The sequence below is a fragment of the Cherax quadricarinatus genome, chromosome 42 (genome assembly GCF_038502225.1).
Source record: "Cherax quadricarinatus isolate ZL_2023a chromosome 42, ASM3850222v1, whole genome shotgun sequence".
NCBI lineage: Eukaryota > Metazoa > Arthropoda > Malacostraca > Decapoda > Parastacidae > Cherax > Cherax quadricarinatus.
The window spans coordinates 857,772-872,642 of record NC_091333.1 but is presented as its reverse complement, the minus strand read 5'-3'; the positions used below and the strand labels follow the sequence as shown (position 1 = coordinate 872,642).

At 48.4% G+C, this 14,871-nt stretch overlaps 1 protein-coding gene across 3 annotated transcripts in view; it reads right to left on the bottom strand.

Moving 5' to 3' along the window:
- Positions 1-14,871, bottom strand: part of ec (echinus) — a 458,553-nt gene that overhangs the window by 155,219 nt on the left and 288,463 nt on the right. Inside the window, exon 1 of one of the 3 annotated variants that reach the window (XM_070093185.1) lies at positions 8,138-8,335. The exons of the other annotated variants lie outside the window; for them this stretch is intronic. Within the exon in view, the coding sequence (XP_069949286.1) occupies positions 8,138-8,188 (51 nt within the window). The 5' untranslated portion in view covers positions 8,189-8,335. Of the gene's footprint in view, positions 1-8,137; positions 8,336-14,871 lie in introns of those variants that run through there. 3 annotated transcript variants of the gene reach the window in all.

The window sequence follows — 14,871 nt, the reverse complement described above, 5'->3', positions numbered from 1 at the left end:
TGTGAGAACTTCCAACATGGCATGTTCACTCACAGGATGAGTGACACTGTCAAATATTGTCTTTATGGTGGTATGTGCCATCACTAGAGTAGTGGTGCCGCCCACTACTGTCTTTATGGTGGTATGTGCCCTCACTAGAGTAGTGGTGCTGCCTACTACTGTCTTTATGGTGGTATGTCCCCTCACTAGAGTAGTGGTGCTGCCCACTACTGTCTTTATGGTGGTATGTCCCCTCACTAGAGTAGTGGTGCTGCCCACTACTGTCTTTATGGTGGTATGTGCCCTCACTAGAGTAGTGGTGCTGCCCACTACTGTCTTTATGGTTGTATGTGCCCTCACTAGAGTAGTGGTGCTGCCCACTACTGTCTTTATGGTGGTATGTGCCCTCACTAGAGTAGTGGTGCTGCCCACTACTGTCTTTATGGTGGTATGTCCCCTCACTAGAGTAGTGGTGCTGCCCACTACTGTCTTTATGGTGGTATGTGTCTTCACTGGAGCAGTAGTGTTGCCCACTACTGTATGGTGGTATGAGTCCTCACTAGAGGAGTGGCACTGCCCATACTGCCTTTATGGTGGTAATGTTCACTCACAGGATGAGTGGCACTGTCCAGTAACTTCGCTTCTCTGGGTCAAATCTTAAAACCCCGTTTGAAAGGACTGGATGCCAGGCAGTCTGGGAGTAAAGTGTCTATGTGTTGGACCTGTTGCTTAGTGCTGACACACGGTCTCTGGACACACATAAGGGTGCCACCCTTGCATATACATCACCAGTGAGTTGAGCCTCAACAGCCACTAGTGTCTTATTTAGTTCTATATGGTAGTCACAGCGTAGTAATTAAAACAAGTACCTGCGTCTTACCTGTAACCTGTACACTTGAACTGTAAACTTAGCCAGAACTCGTATTATAATTAATGTGTTATATCTGGGTCAGTTATCATGATCCTCCTCATTGTTTATTTCCATTATAAATGCCAGGTATTTTTAATTATACGGTCTGTTTAACTAATCAAGATACTGACCCATTAGTTCCAGGTCAGAATCCTTTAAATCATGTTAGTCACCCCATTGTTCTTGTCAAGAGCCGTACTATCGCTCTGACGGGGTTACTGACACACGAAGCCATGAAAGTGTCAGTCTCAGTGTTATTACTGTTCTTGCTGTTGAACAGCAGTTTAGTGCCGAATGGGTAGCGTAAGTAGCAAAGATACGGCCGTGGACTAGTTTGGCTTTAATTGGAAAGGAGTACACAACCGGCAAAGTGAGGGAATGACCGATAGCCAGTCCGGACGAGTGGGCCTAGCGTCCCACTGACCTGGGCAGGCCTAGAAAGAGCAGCACCGGAGTGCCGCGAGATATGAAACTAGCAGACAGAAATGGCTGTCTACATCAGCCACAACACTTTAGTAAGTCAGAACACTGAGCCTCCACGCTACTCCAACACCTTGCACCGAGTGTACAGGCTACTGGGTGTTACACATGGTGTAGAATGTTGAGGGCCACAGCTTTTCACTGGACATCAGAGACAAATAAACCAGCGGTGCAGATCACACAAACAAGACGCGAGAAGGTTGATTAGTGGGGTTTAAACCCTATCTACTACACCAGGGTCATTAATCATGGAGGTAACCTGTTCACCTCTACTCAATAATACTTTAATTCCTTAAAAAAAAAATTAAACTAAGTGTACATACACTGAGACATTTCTCTGTGTATATGTACTAAAAGTCATACACTTCTGTGTATATATCTTGATGATGGGAGGCTGATATGATTTTTTAAACGAGGTGGTTACCCAGGCCGGGCACACCACCTCGTTGACCAATGATTGCATCACATTACCCAAAACTGCGTCAGGTAATATTTTCCCCTGACGAAGTAAATACCACTACCAGTAAGCCATGACAGCAGTAAGAGCAGCGTCAGGAGCAGCAGTAACAACAGCGTCAGCAGCAGCAGTGACAACAGCAAGGTATAAGCAACAGATATGCGGCTATCTCCCCTCTCTTTATAATGATGATGATGATAAATTAGACACATGTGCAACTCTTGAGTATCTTTATTGAGGAAACGTTTCGCCACACAGTGGCTTCATCAGTCCATACAAAAGAGAATCGTGAAGAACAGGAGGAGAATGAGGTAATCTGTCCCTTAACCTTGAGTCGATGTGGTCAGTCCATCAATGCTGGATGATTTAATATGACAAAGATGGGTGAATGATCAGTGTTAGTGCTGATAGACGGGTGTTGTTAATGCTGGTAGATGGGTGATGTTAATGCTGGTATATGTGTTGTTACTGCTGGTATATAGGTGTTGTTACTGCTGGTAGACCCTCTTCAAGCACATGTGTTACCACCATCCCCTCCACACAAAACTACCCCTATCACACGACCACCATCTTCTCAACCACTATCCTCACCATACAACCACTACCTCTACAACCAACACCCTTATCACACAACCACCACACCACTACCACCATCACACAAAACTACTACTACCACCACATCCTCTTCCTCACCAAGAACTCCCGTCTAGGACCTGGCCGCGGGGGCACTGACCCCGAAAGCATCCTTAAGAAATCGCCTGCCTTACCTTCGAGCAAATTGAGGCCTGTGTTCGCTGTTGCTAGAAGTCCACCCATTCTTTCGGTCAGCTAAGTAGCCTCCTGTCCCCTGCTAGCAGTGTTTCTATCCTCCCTCCATCTAACCTAGCTACTGTCTCCTGCTAGCAGTGTTTCTATCCTCCCTCCATCTAACCTAGCTACTGTCTCCTGCTAGCAGTGTTTCTATCCTTCCTCCACCTAACCTAGCTACTGTCTCCTGCTAGCGGTGTTTCTATCCTCCCTCCACCTAACCTAGCTACTGTCTCCTGCTAGCAGTGTTTCTATCCTCCCTCCACCTAACCTAGCTACTGTCTCCTGCTAGCAGTGTTTCTATCCTCCCTCCATCTAACCTAGCTACTGTCTCCTGCTAGCAGCGTTTCTATCCTTCCTCCACCTAACCTAGCTCCTGTCTCCTGCTAGCAGTGTTTCTATCCTTCCTCCACCTAACCTAGCTACTGTCTCCTGCTAGCAGTGTTTCTATCCTTCCTCCACCTAACCTAGCTACTGTCTCCTGCTAGCAGTGTTTCTATCCTTCCTCCACCTAACCTAGCTACTGTCTCCTGCTAGCAGCGTTTCTATCCTTCCTCCACCTAACCTAGCTACTGTCTCCTGCTAGCAGTGTTTCTATCCTTCCTCCACCTAACCTAGCTCCTGTCTCCTGTTAGCAGCGTTTCTATCCTTCCTCCACCTAACCTAGCTACTGTCTCCTGCTAGCAGCGTTTCTATCCTTCCTCCACCTAACCTAGCTCCTGTCTCCTGTTAGCAGCGTTTCTATCCTTCCTCCACCTAACCTAGCTACTGTCTCCTGTTAGCAGCGTTTCTATCCTTCCTCCACCTAACCTAGCTACTGTCTCCTGTTAGCAGCGTTTCTATCCTCCCTCCACCTAACCTAGCTCCTGTCTCCTGTTAGCAGCGTTTCTATCCTTCCTCCACCTAACCTAGCTCCTGTCTCCTGTTAGCAGCGTTTCTATCCTTCCTCCACCTAACCTAGCTACTGTCTCCTGTTAGCAGCGTTTCTATCCTTCCTCCACCTAACCTAGCTCCTGTCTCCTGTTAGCAGCGTTTCTATCCTTCCTCCACCTAACCTAGCTCCTGTCTCCTGTTAGCAGCGTTTCTATCCTTCCTCCACCTAACCTAGCTACTGTCTCCTGCTAGCAGTGTTTCTATCCTCCCTCCATCTAACCTAGCTACTGTCTCCTGCTAGCAGTGTTTCTATCCTCCCTCCACCTAACCTAGCTACTGTCTCCTGCTAGCGGTGTTTCTATCCTTCCTCCACCTAACCTAGCTACTGTCTCCTGCTAGCGGTGTTTCTATCCTTCCTCCACCTAACCTAGCTACTGTCTCCTGCTAGCAGCGTTTCTATCCTTCCTCCACCTAACCTAGCTACTGTCTCCTGTTAGCAGCGTTTCTATCCTTCCTCCACCTAACCTAGCTACTGTCTCCTGTTAGCAGCGTTTCTATCCTCCCTCCACCTAACCTAGCTCCTGTCTCCTGTTAGCAGCGTTTCTATCCTTCCTCCACCTAACCTAGCTCCTGTCTCCTGTTAGCAGCGTTTCTATCCTTCCTCCACCTAACCTAGCTACTGTCTCCTGTTAGCAGCGTTTCTATCCTTCCTCCACCTAACCTAGCTACTGTCTCCTGTTAGCAGCGTTTCTATCCTCCCTCCACCTACCACGGTATGTTCCACACCCTTCAAGTGCATGTTAATACTCCTCTATTAGGAACTGTATTAGAAACCCTGCAAGCGGAACAGTAATCTCTGCACTCACCGTGTGTGTGTGTGTGTGTGTGTGTGTGTGTGTGTGTGTGTGTGTGTGTGTGTGTGAGTGTGGGTGTGCTCACCTATTTGTGGTTGCAGGGGTCGAGTCCTAGCTCCTGGCCCAGCCGTGTGTGTGTGTGTGTGTGTGTGTGTTATTCACCGAGTTGTGTTTGCGTTGGTCAAGTTTCAGCTCCTGGCCCCGCTACTTAGACCACCTTGATCGTCGGCAACACTGACTTCTGGCTTCTTGGGCCTTGTCATATCTACTCTTGAAGCTGTGCATTGAGTTTACCTCCAAGACTTCCTCATCCAAGTCATTCCACTTTCCAGAATAAAGATATCCAAATGAGAAACATAAGAAAGAAGGAGCACTGCAACAGGCCTACTGGCCCATGATTTGTCGGTTTTGTAAATCATTTATGCGGGTGAAGGTAGGTGGTATTGCAGCAGAGGTAAGTTACCATGCTGGTGAGACCAGGCAGCCTCACCAGCGTCATCAACGTCTGGGTGACAGGTGTAACGCTACGTGACGTCACAGGTAACGATTGGCTAGGGGGGGCAGGTGTTGAGGTATGACGTCACCAGGATGAGTCAAGCACTGTGCAGGTGTTACTGTAGCAAGTCTACCCCTTCCCTAGTCTCTCCATCTGTCTGTCTCTCTCTCTCTCTTTTATTTATCAACTTGTCTGTTTTCCTAAACCATTTATACAATTTATCAGTCGAGTAGATAGGTGATAAACATGGAGACAGCAGGAGCAGCAGTGGAGAGGGTAAGATGATGTCATCAGTCCATCAACCTTTAAAGAAGTGGTTTGAGGTGGTCAGTCCCTCAGTCTGGCGATCTTGAACAAGTTGATAAATTAGATACCAAAGTGTTGCGCATATGTCTAATTTATCAGCTTGTCGGTTCTCTGAACTATTTATCTACAACCTTGAACAAGGTCATATTACTGACCAGGGAACGGGTGGAGGCTTGAACCATGGCTAATACGTCCTAAAACTCACAAGCCAATCGTGTTATTACGATTTTGTGAGTAGTATGTTATTGATGTTGTGCATGTGTGTGTGAGTTGGGCCAGCCTCGCATGGGCCAGTAGACATGCTGCAGTGCTCCTTCTTTTATATGTTCTTATGCTACGTTTGTGTCCTGCTCACCAACTGTGGGAGTGTGCAGCGGCCCTTGTGTGACCCGCGAGGCAGTGTACATGGGACAGACAGGGAGGTGTCTGGACTAACAGTTAAGCATGACAAGGAAACTGTTTTCTTCCAACGTATGGGACTTCCCTTCCCACACACATACCATCACACCGATGCTTCAGTTACACACACACACACACACACACACACACCTGCCCTTACATGACGAAAATCATCAACTGTAATTGACACTCAAGATAATTCCAATCTCACTCAGGGACAATGCAACAGACCCCAAGATTTGAAACTAAATGTGCCACCTTCCCAGGTACTGCCTGTATCACCTTCCCAGGTACTACCCTGCACCACCTTCCCAGGTACTTCCCTACACCACCTTCCCAGGTACTTCCTGCACCACCTTCGCAGGTACTTCCTGCACCACCTTCGCAGGTACTTCCTGCACCACCTTCGCAGGTACTTCCTGCACCACCTTCGCAGGTACTTCCTGCACCACCTTCGCAGGTACTTCCTGCACCACCTTCGCAGGTACTTCCTGCACCACTTTTCCAGGTACTCCGCTGCAGCACCTTCCCGGGTACTAGCCTGTACCACCTTCCTAGGAACTCTTTGTAGGTCCTGATCGTAGCGTCTGACGCGTCTACGTCTGTTGCACCTACGTTTGGAACACCAATGCCAGATACACACCAAACAAGTGTCTGGCATTGGTGTTCCAAACGTAGGTGCAACAGACGTAGACGCGTCAGACGCTACGATCAGGACCTACAAAGAGTTCTTAGGAAGGTGGTACAGGATAATACCCGGGAAGATGGTGCAGCGGAGTACCTGGAAAGGTGGTGCAGAGGAGTACTTGGGAAGGTGGTGCAGGGTAGTACCTGGGAAGGCGGTGCAGGGGAGTACCTGGGAGGGTGGTGCAGGGGAGAACCTGGGAAGGTGGTGCAGGGGAGTACCTGGGAAGGTGGTGCAGGGAAGTACCTGGGAAGGTGGTGCAGGGAAGTACCTGGGAAGGTGGTGCAGGGGAGTACCTGGGAAGGTGGTGCAGGGGAGTACCTGGGAAGGTGGTGTAGGAAGTACTTGGGAGGTGGTGCAGGAAGTAACTGGGAAGGTGGTACAGGGTAGTACCTGGGAAGATGGTGCAGAAAGTACCCGGGAAGGTGGCGCAGGAAGTACCTGGGAAGATGGTGCAGGAAGTACCCGGGAAGGTGGTGTAGGAAGTACCTGGGAAGGTAGTGAAGGAAGTACCTGGGAAGGTGGTACAGGGGAGTACCTGGGAAGGTGGTACAGGGGAGTACCTGGGAAGGTGGTACAGGGGAGTACCTGGGAAGGTGGTACAGGGGAGTACCTGGGAAGGTGGTACAGGGGAGTACCTGGGAAGGTGGTACAGGGGAGTACCTGGGAAGGTAGTACAGGGGAGTACCTGGGAAGGTGGTACAGGGGAGTACCTGGGAAGGTGGTACAGGGGAGTACCTGGGAAGGTGGTACAGGGGAGTACCTGGGAAGGTGGTATAGGGGAGTACCTGGGAAGGTGGTAAAGGGGAATATTTGGGAAGGTGGTACAGGAGAATACCTGGGAAGGTGGTGCAAGAAGTACCTGGGAAGGTGGTACAGGAGAGTACCTGGGAAGGTGGTACAGGAGAGTACCTGGGAAGGTGGTACACGAGAGTACCTGGGAAGGTGGTACAGGGGAGTACCTGGAAAGGTGGTACAGGGGAGTACCTGGAAAGGTGGTACAGGGGAGTACCTAGGAAGGTGATGCTGGAAGTACCTGGGAAGATGGTGCAGGAAGTACCTGGGAAGGTGGTGCAGGAAGTACCTGGGAAGGTGGTGCAGGAAGCACCTGGGAAGGTGGTACAGGGGAGTACCTGGAAAGGTGGTACAGGGGAGTACCTAGGAAGGTGATGCTGGAAGTACCTGGGAAGATGGTGCAGGAAGTACCTGGGAAGGTGGTGCAGGAAGTACCTGGGAAGGTGGTGCAGGAAGTACCTGGGAAGGTGGTGCAGGAAGTACCTGGGAAGGTGGTGCAGGAAGTACCTGGGAAGGTGGTGCAGGAAGTACCTGGGAAGGTGGTACAGGGGAGTACCTGGAATCTACCTGGATTGTGTTCCGGGGGTTAACGCCCCCGTGACCTAGTCCATGACCAGGCCCTGTGGTGGACCAGGGCCTGATCAACCAGCTGTTACTGCTGGCTGCACGCAGTCCAGCATACGAACCACAGCCGGGCTAATCAGGTACTGACTTTAGATGCCTGTCCAGCTCCCTCTTGAAGACAGCCAGGGGTCTATTGGCAATCCCCCTTATGCATGCTGGGATGCAGCTGAACTGTCTTGGGCCCCTGACACTTACTGTGTTATTTCTTAGTGTACTCACGGCACCCCTGCTTTTCAGTGGTGAGGAGAAGATTCACTTGAACACGCCTGAACCACTACCAGCACCACCACCCCAGTAGCACCACCAGCACATCACAGTACAACACTACAGCACAATACTAACACCACAACACAACCAACATCAGCACAACAATACAACCCAAACACCAGCACCATTAACACTAACACAATACTAGCAACCACAACACCAGGACCATAACACTACCACCACAGCAACACACTGCAACACTCACCCGCGACACCTGGAACACCGCTGCACGCTTCCCAACTTTATCAGTCTTCATGAGGACGGTCAGCAGGTGATGAGGAGGGTCAGCAGGTGATCACACTACACACAAACACAAATCCATAGCTGCAGTACGAGCGTAACTCATAAAGTTTGGCAAGAGAGGCTCCGACCACAGGTAAAGTCTAAGGTGAACTGAGTAGATGAGGGTGGCGCAAGTCTGAGCTCAGGCACCTGGGTTGCCACACCTCGCCTCTAACATCAACACTGATGTTTTGTAAACAAACACTGCAATGTTTTGCTCTCGGGTTGTCTTACCTTTGATGCCATCCACAATGTTGAATAATTCAACAGCTGATGGTAATGAAGACGTATCGAGTAATGTCTAATACTACCGCTACTACTACTACTACTATCATCACTGCTACTACCACTACTACACATTAGAGGCGTCACTACAAAAAAAAAAAATGCAAATATAAAGAGAAACTGACAACGATGTTTCGGTCCGACTTGGACCATTTACAAAGTCACATTGTAAATGGTCCAAGTCGGACAGAAATGTGGTAAGCTCTTCTCCTATGTCTGGATTCACAGCAATACACGAATCTATATTGTTATATTACGCTTAGCATACCAAAAGTAGCCCCTCCATGTTATCATAGATCAATAAAGAATGATATCGTATTTAAAAGGCAGTACGTTGGTAGACAGCAACCACCCAGGGAGGTACTACCGTCCTGTGGTAGTAGGTTGGTAGACAGCAACCACCCAGGGAGGTACTACCGTCCTGTGGTAGTAGGTTGGTAGACAGCAACCACCCAGGGAGGTACTACCGTCCTGTGGTAGTAGGTTGGTAGACAGCAACCACCCAGGGAGGTACTACCGTCCTGTGGTAGTAGGTTGGTAGACAACAACCACCCAGGGAGGTACTACCGTCCTGTGGTAGTAGGTTGGTAGACAACAACCACCCAGGGAGGTACTACCGTCCTGTGGTAATAGGTTGGTAGACAGCAACCACCCAGGGAGGTACTACCGTCCTGTGGTAGTAGGTTGGTAGACAGCAACCACCCAGGGAGGTACTACCGTCCTGTGGTAGTAGGTTGGTAGACAGCAACCACCCAGGGAGGTACTACCGTCCTGTGGTAGTAGGTTGGTAGACAACAACCACCCAGGAAGGTACTACCGTCCTGTGGTAGTAGGTTGGTAGACAGCAACCACCCAGGGAGGTACTACCGTCCTGTGGTAGTAGGTTGGTAGACAACAATTACCCAGGGAGGTACTACCGTCCTGTGGTAGTAGGTTGGTAGACAGCAACCACCCAGGGAGGTACTATCGTCCTGTGGTAGTAGGTTGGTAGACAGCAACCACCCAGGGAAGTACTACCGTCCTGTGGTAGTAGGCTGGTAGACAACTACCCAGGGAGGTACTACCGTCCTGTGGCAGTAGGTTGGTAGACAGCAACCACCCAGGGAGGTACTACCGTCCTGTTGTAATAAGTTGGTAGACAGCAACCACCCAGGGAGGTACTACCGTCCTGTGGTAGTAGGTTGGTAGACAGCAACCAACCAGGGAGGTACTACCGTCCTGTGGTAGTAGGTTGGTAGACAGCAACCACCCAGGGAGGTACTACCGTCCTGTGGTAGTAGGTTGGTAGACAGCAACCCCCCAGGGAGGTACTACCGTCCTGCCTTACGAATTTATTAACTTTTTTCACTAAGGTATTTGAGGAGGTAGATCATGGTAATGAATATGATATTGTGTATATGGACTTCAGTAAGGTTTTTGACAGGGTCCCACATCAGAGACTATTGAGGAAAATTAAGGCACATGGAATAGGGGAAATTTTTTCCTGGATAGAGGCATGGTTGACAAATTGGCAGCAGAGAGTTTGCATAAATGGGGAGAAATCAGAGTGGGGAAGCGTCACGAGCGGTGTTCCACAGGGGTCAGTGTTGGGCCCCCTGCTGTTCACAATCTACATAAACGACATAGATGAGGGCATAAAGAGCGACATCGGCAAGTTTGCCGATGACACCAAAATAGGCCGTCGAATTCATTCTGACGAGGACATTCGAGCACTCCAGGAAGATTTGAATAGACTGATGCAGTGGTCGGAGAAGTGGCAGATGCAGTTTAATATAGACAAATGCAAAGTTCTAAATGTTGGACAGGACAATAACCATGCCACATATAAACTAAATAATGTAGATCTTAATATTACGGATTGCGAAAAAGATTTAGGAATTCTGGTTAGCAGTAATCTGAAACCAAGACAACAGTGCATAAGTGTTCGCAATAAAGCTAATAGAATCCTTGGCTTCATATCAAGAAGCATAAATAATAGGAGTCCTCAGGTTGTTCTTCAACTCTATACATCCTTGGTTAGGCTTCATTTAGATTATGCTGCACAGTTTTGGTCACCGTATTACAGAATGGATATAAATTCTCTGGAAAATGTACAAAGGAGGATGACAAAGTTGATCCCATGTATCAGAAACCTTCCCTATGAGGAAAGACTAAGGGCCCTGAATCTGCACTCTCTAGAAAGACGTAGAATTAGGGGGGATATGATTGAGGTGTATAAATGGAAGACAGGAATAAATAAAGGGGATGTAAATAGTGTGCTGAAAATATCTAGCCTAGACAGGACTCGCAGCAATGGTTTTAAGTTGGAAAAATTCAGATTCAGGAAGGATATAGGAAAGTACTGGTTTGGTAATAGAGTTGTGGATGAGTGGAACAAACTCCCGAGTACAGTTATAGAGGCCAGAACGTTGTGTAGCTTTAAAAATAGGTTGGATAAATACATGAGTGGATGTGGGTGGGTGTGAGTTGGACCTGATAGCTTGTGCTACCAGGTCGGTTGCCGTGTTCCTCCCTTAAGTCAATGTGACCTGACCTGACTAGGTTGGGTGCATTGGCTTAAGCCGGTAGGAGACTTGGACCTGCCTCGCATGGGCCAGTAGGCCTGCTGCAGTGTTCCTTCGTTCTTATGTTCTTATGTACTACCGTCCTGTGGTAGTAGGCTGGTAGACAACAACCACCCAGGGAGGTACTACCGTCCTGTGGTAGTAGGTTGGTAGACAACTACACAGGGAGGTACTACCGTCCTGTGGTAGTAGGTTGGTAGACAACCACCCAGGGAGGTACTACCGTCCTGTGGTAGTAGGCTGGTAGACAACCACCCAGGGAGGTACTACCGTCCTGTGGTAGTAGGTTGGTAGACAGCAACAACCCAGGGAGGTACTACCGTCCTGTGGTAGTAGGTTGGTAGACAGCAACCACCCAGGGAGGTACTACCGTCCTGTGGTAATAGGTTGGTAGACAGCAACCACCCAGGGAGGTACTACCGTCCTGTGGTAGTAGGCTGGTAGACAACTACCCAGGGAGGTACTACCGGCCTGTGGTAGTAGGTTGGTAGACAGCAACCACTCAGGGAGGTACTAGCGTCCTGTGGTAGTAGGTTGGTAGACAGCAACCACCCAGGGAGGTACTACCGTCCTGTGGTAGTAGGTTGGTAGACAGCAACCACCCAGGGAGGTACTACCGTCCTGTGGTAATAGGTTGGTAGACAGCAACCACCCAGGGAGGTACTACCGTCCTGTGGTAGTAGGTTGGTAGACAGCAACCACCCAGGGAGGTAATACCGTTCTGTGGTAGTAGGTTGGTAGACAACAACCACCCAGGGAGGTACTACCGTCCTGTGGTAGTAGGTTGGTAGACAACAACCACCCAGGAAGGTACTTCCGTCCTGTGGTAGTAGGTTGGTAGACAGCAACCGCTCAGGGAGGTACTACCGTCCTGTGGTAGTAGGTTGGTAGTCAACCACCCAGGGAGGCACTACCGTCCTGTGGTAGTAGGTTGGTAGACAACCACTCAGGGAGGTACTACCGTCCTGTGGTAGTAGGTTGGTAGACAACCACCCAGGGAGGTACTACCGTCCTGTGGTAGTAGGTTGGTAGACAACAACCACCCAGGGAGGTACTACCGTCCTGTGGTAGTAGGCTGGTAGACAACCACCCAGGGAGGTACTACCGTCCTGTGGTAGTAGGTTGGTAGACAGCAACCACCCAGGGAGGTACTACCGTCCTGTGGTAGTAGGTTGGTAGACAACAACCATTCAGGGAGGTACTACCGTCCTGTGGTAGTAGGTTGGTAGACAACAACCACCCAGGGAGGTACTACCGTCCTGTGGTAGTAGGTTGGTAGACAACAACCATTCAGGGAGGTACTACCGTCCTGTGGTAGTAGGTTGGTAGACAACAACCACCCAGGGAGGTACTACCGTCCTGTGGTAGTAGGTTGGTAGACAACAACCATTCAGGGAGGTACTACCGTCCTGTGGTAGTAGGTTGGTAGACAACAACCACCCAGGGAGGTACTACCGTCCTGTGGTAGTAGGTTGGTAGACAACAACCACCCAGGGATGTACTACCGTCCTGTGGTAGTAGGTTGGTAGACAACAACCACCCAGGGAGGTACTATCGTCCTGCCAAGTGAGCGTAAAACGGAAACCTGTAGTTGTTTTAGATGATGGTAGGTATGCTGGTGTCTGTCTCATAAATACGCGGAATACCAGGTATATGTTGCTACTCCTACATGCACTTAGGTCATACTACACATGCATGAACATGCATGTGTAGTGTGTGTGTATATGTATGCATATATATATATATATATATATATATATATATATATATATATATATATATATATATATATATATATATATATATATGAACAAGGAGGCTTTAGGAAAGGTAGGGGGTGTGTGGACCAGGTGTTCACAGTGAAACATATAAGTGAACAGTATTTAGATAAGGCTAAAGAGGTCTTTGTGGCATTTATGGATTTGGAAAAGGCGTATGACAGGGTGGATAGGGGGGCAATGTGGCAGATGTTGCAGGTGTATAATGTAGGAGGTAGGTTACTGAAAGCAGTGAAGAGTTTTTACGAGGATAGTGAGGCTCAAGTTAGAGTATGTAGGAAAGAGGGAAATTATTTCGCAGTAAAAGTAGGCCTTAGACAAGGATGTGTGATGTCACCGTGGTTGTTTAATATATTTATAGATGGGGTTGTAAGAGAAGTAAATGCGAGGGTCTTGGCAAGAGGCGTGGAGTTAAAAGATAAAGAATCACACATAAAGTGGGAGTTGTCACAGTTGCTCTTTGCTGATGACACTGTGCTCTTGGGAGATTCTGAAGAGAAGTTGCAGAGATTGGTGGATGAATTTGGTAGGGTGTGCAAAAGAAGAAAATTGAAAGTGAATACAGGAAAGAGTAAGGTTATGAGGATAACAAAAAGATTAGGTGATGAAAGATTGGATATCAGATTGGAGGGAGAGAGTATGGAGGAGGTGAATGTATTCAGATATTTGGGAGTGGACGTGTCAGCGGATGGGTCTATGAAAGATGAGGTGAATCATAGAATTGATGAGGGGAAAAGGGTGAGTGGTGCACTTAGGAGTCTGTGGAGACAAAGAACTTTGTCCTTGGAGGCAAAGAGGGGAATGTATGAGAGCATAGTTTTACCAACGCTCTTACATGGGTGTGAAGTATGGGTGATGAATGTTGCAGCGAGGAGAAGGCTGGAGGCAGTGGAGATGTCATGTCTGAGAGCAATGTGTGGTGTGAATATAATGCAGAGAATTCGTAGTTTGGAAGTTAGGAGGAGGTGCGGGATTACCAAAACTGTTGTCCAGAGGGCTGAGGAAGGGTTGTTGAGGTGGTTCGGACATGTGGAGAGAATGGAGCGAAACAGAATAACTTCAAGAGTGTATAAGTCTGTAGTGGAAGGAAGGCGGGGTAGGGGTCGGCCTAGGAAAGGTTGGAGGGAGGGGGTAAAGGAGGTTTTGTGTGTGAGGGGCTTGGACTTCCAGCAGGCATGCGTGAGCGTGTTTGATAGGAGTGAATGGAGACAAATGGTTTTTAATACTTGACGTGCTGTTGGAGTGTGAGCAAAGTAACATTTATGAAGGGATTCAGGGAAACCGGCAGGCCGGACTTGAGTCCTGGAGATGGGAAGTACAGTGCCTGCACTCTGAAGGAGGGGTGTTAATGTTGCAGTTTAAAAACTGTAGTGTAAAGCACCCTTCTGGCAAGACAGTGATGGAGTGAATGATGGTGAAAGTTTTTCTTTTTCGGGCCACCCTGCCTTGGTGGGAATCGGCCAGTGTGATAAATAAATATATATATATATATATATATATATATATATATATATATATATATATATATATATATATATATATATATTTTCTTGTTCTTGTTTATTTCCTCTTATCTCCATGGGGAAGTGGAACAGAATTCTTCCTCCGTAAGCCATGCGTGTCGTAAGAGGCGACTAAAATGCCGGGAGCAAGGGGCTAGTAACCCCTTATCCTGTATACATTACAAAAACTTAAAAAGAGAAGCCTTCGTTTCTCTTTTTAGGTCACCCTGCCTCGGTGGGATGCAGCCTGTTCGATGAAGAAAAAATAGTATTTAGAGAAAATCTATAAGATCCCAGCTTTCTGTGTCCGCCAGGTAGGTGGGTAAGCTCCCGCACACAACCTTCAATTTTTACGCTGCTTTATGTTTCGCTGAGAGAGCGATGAACGCAAATATTAACGTTGTTAACGTGTTTACGTTAATCTGGGGTTAACTAGAGACTCTAGGCAACACAGACGTCTGGAGAGGCGTCTTAGTGCGTTATCTGACGTTTGTGGACACACGGCGCGAAAGTATTTACCGCGTTACC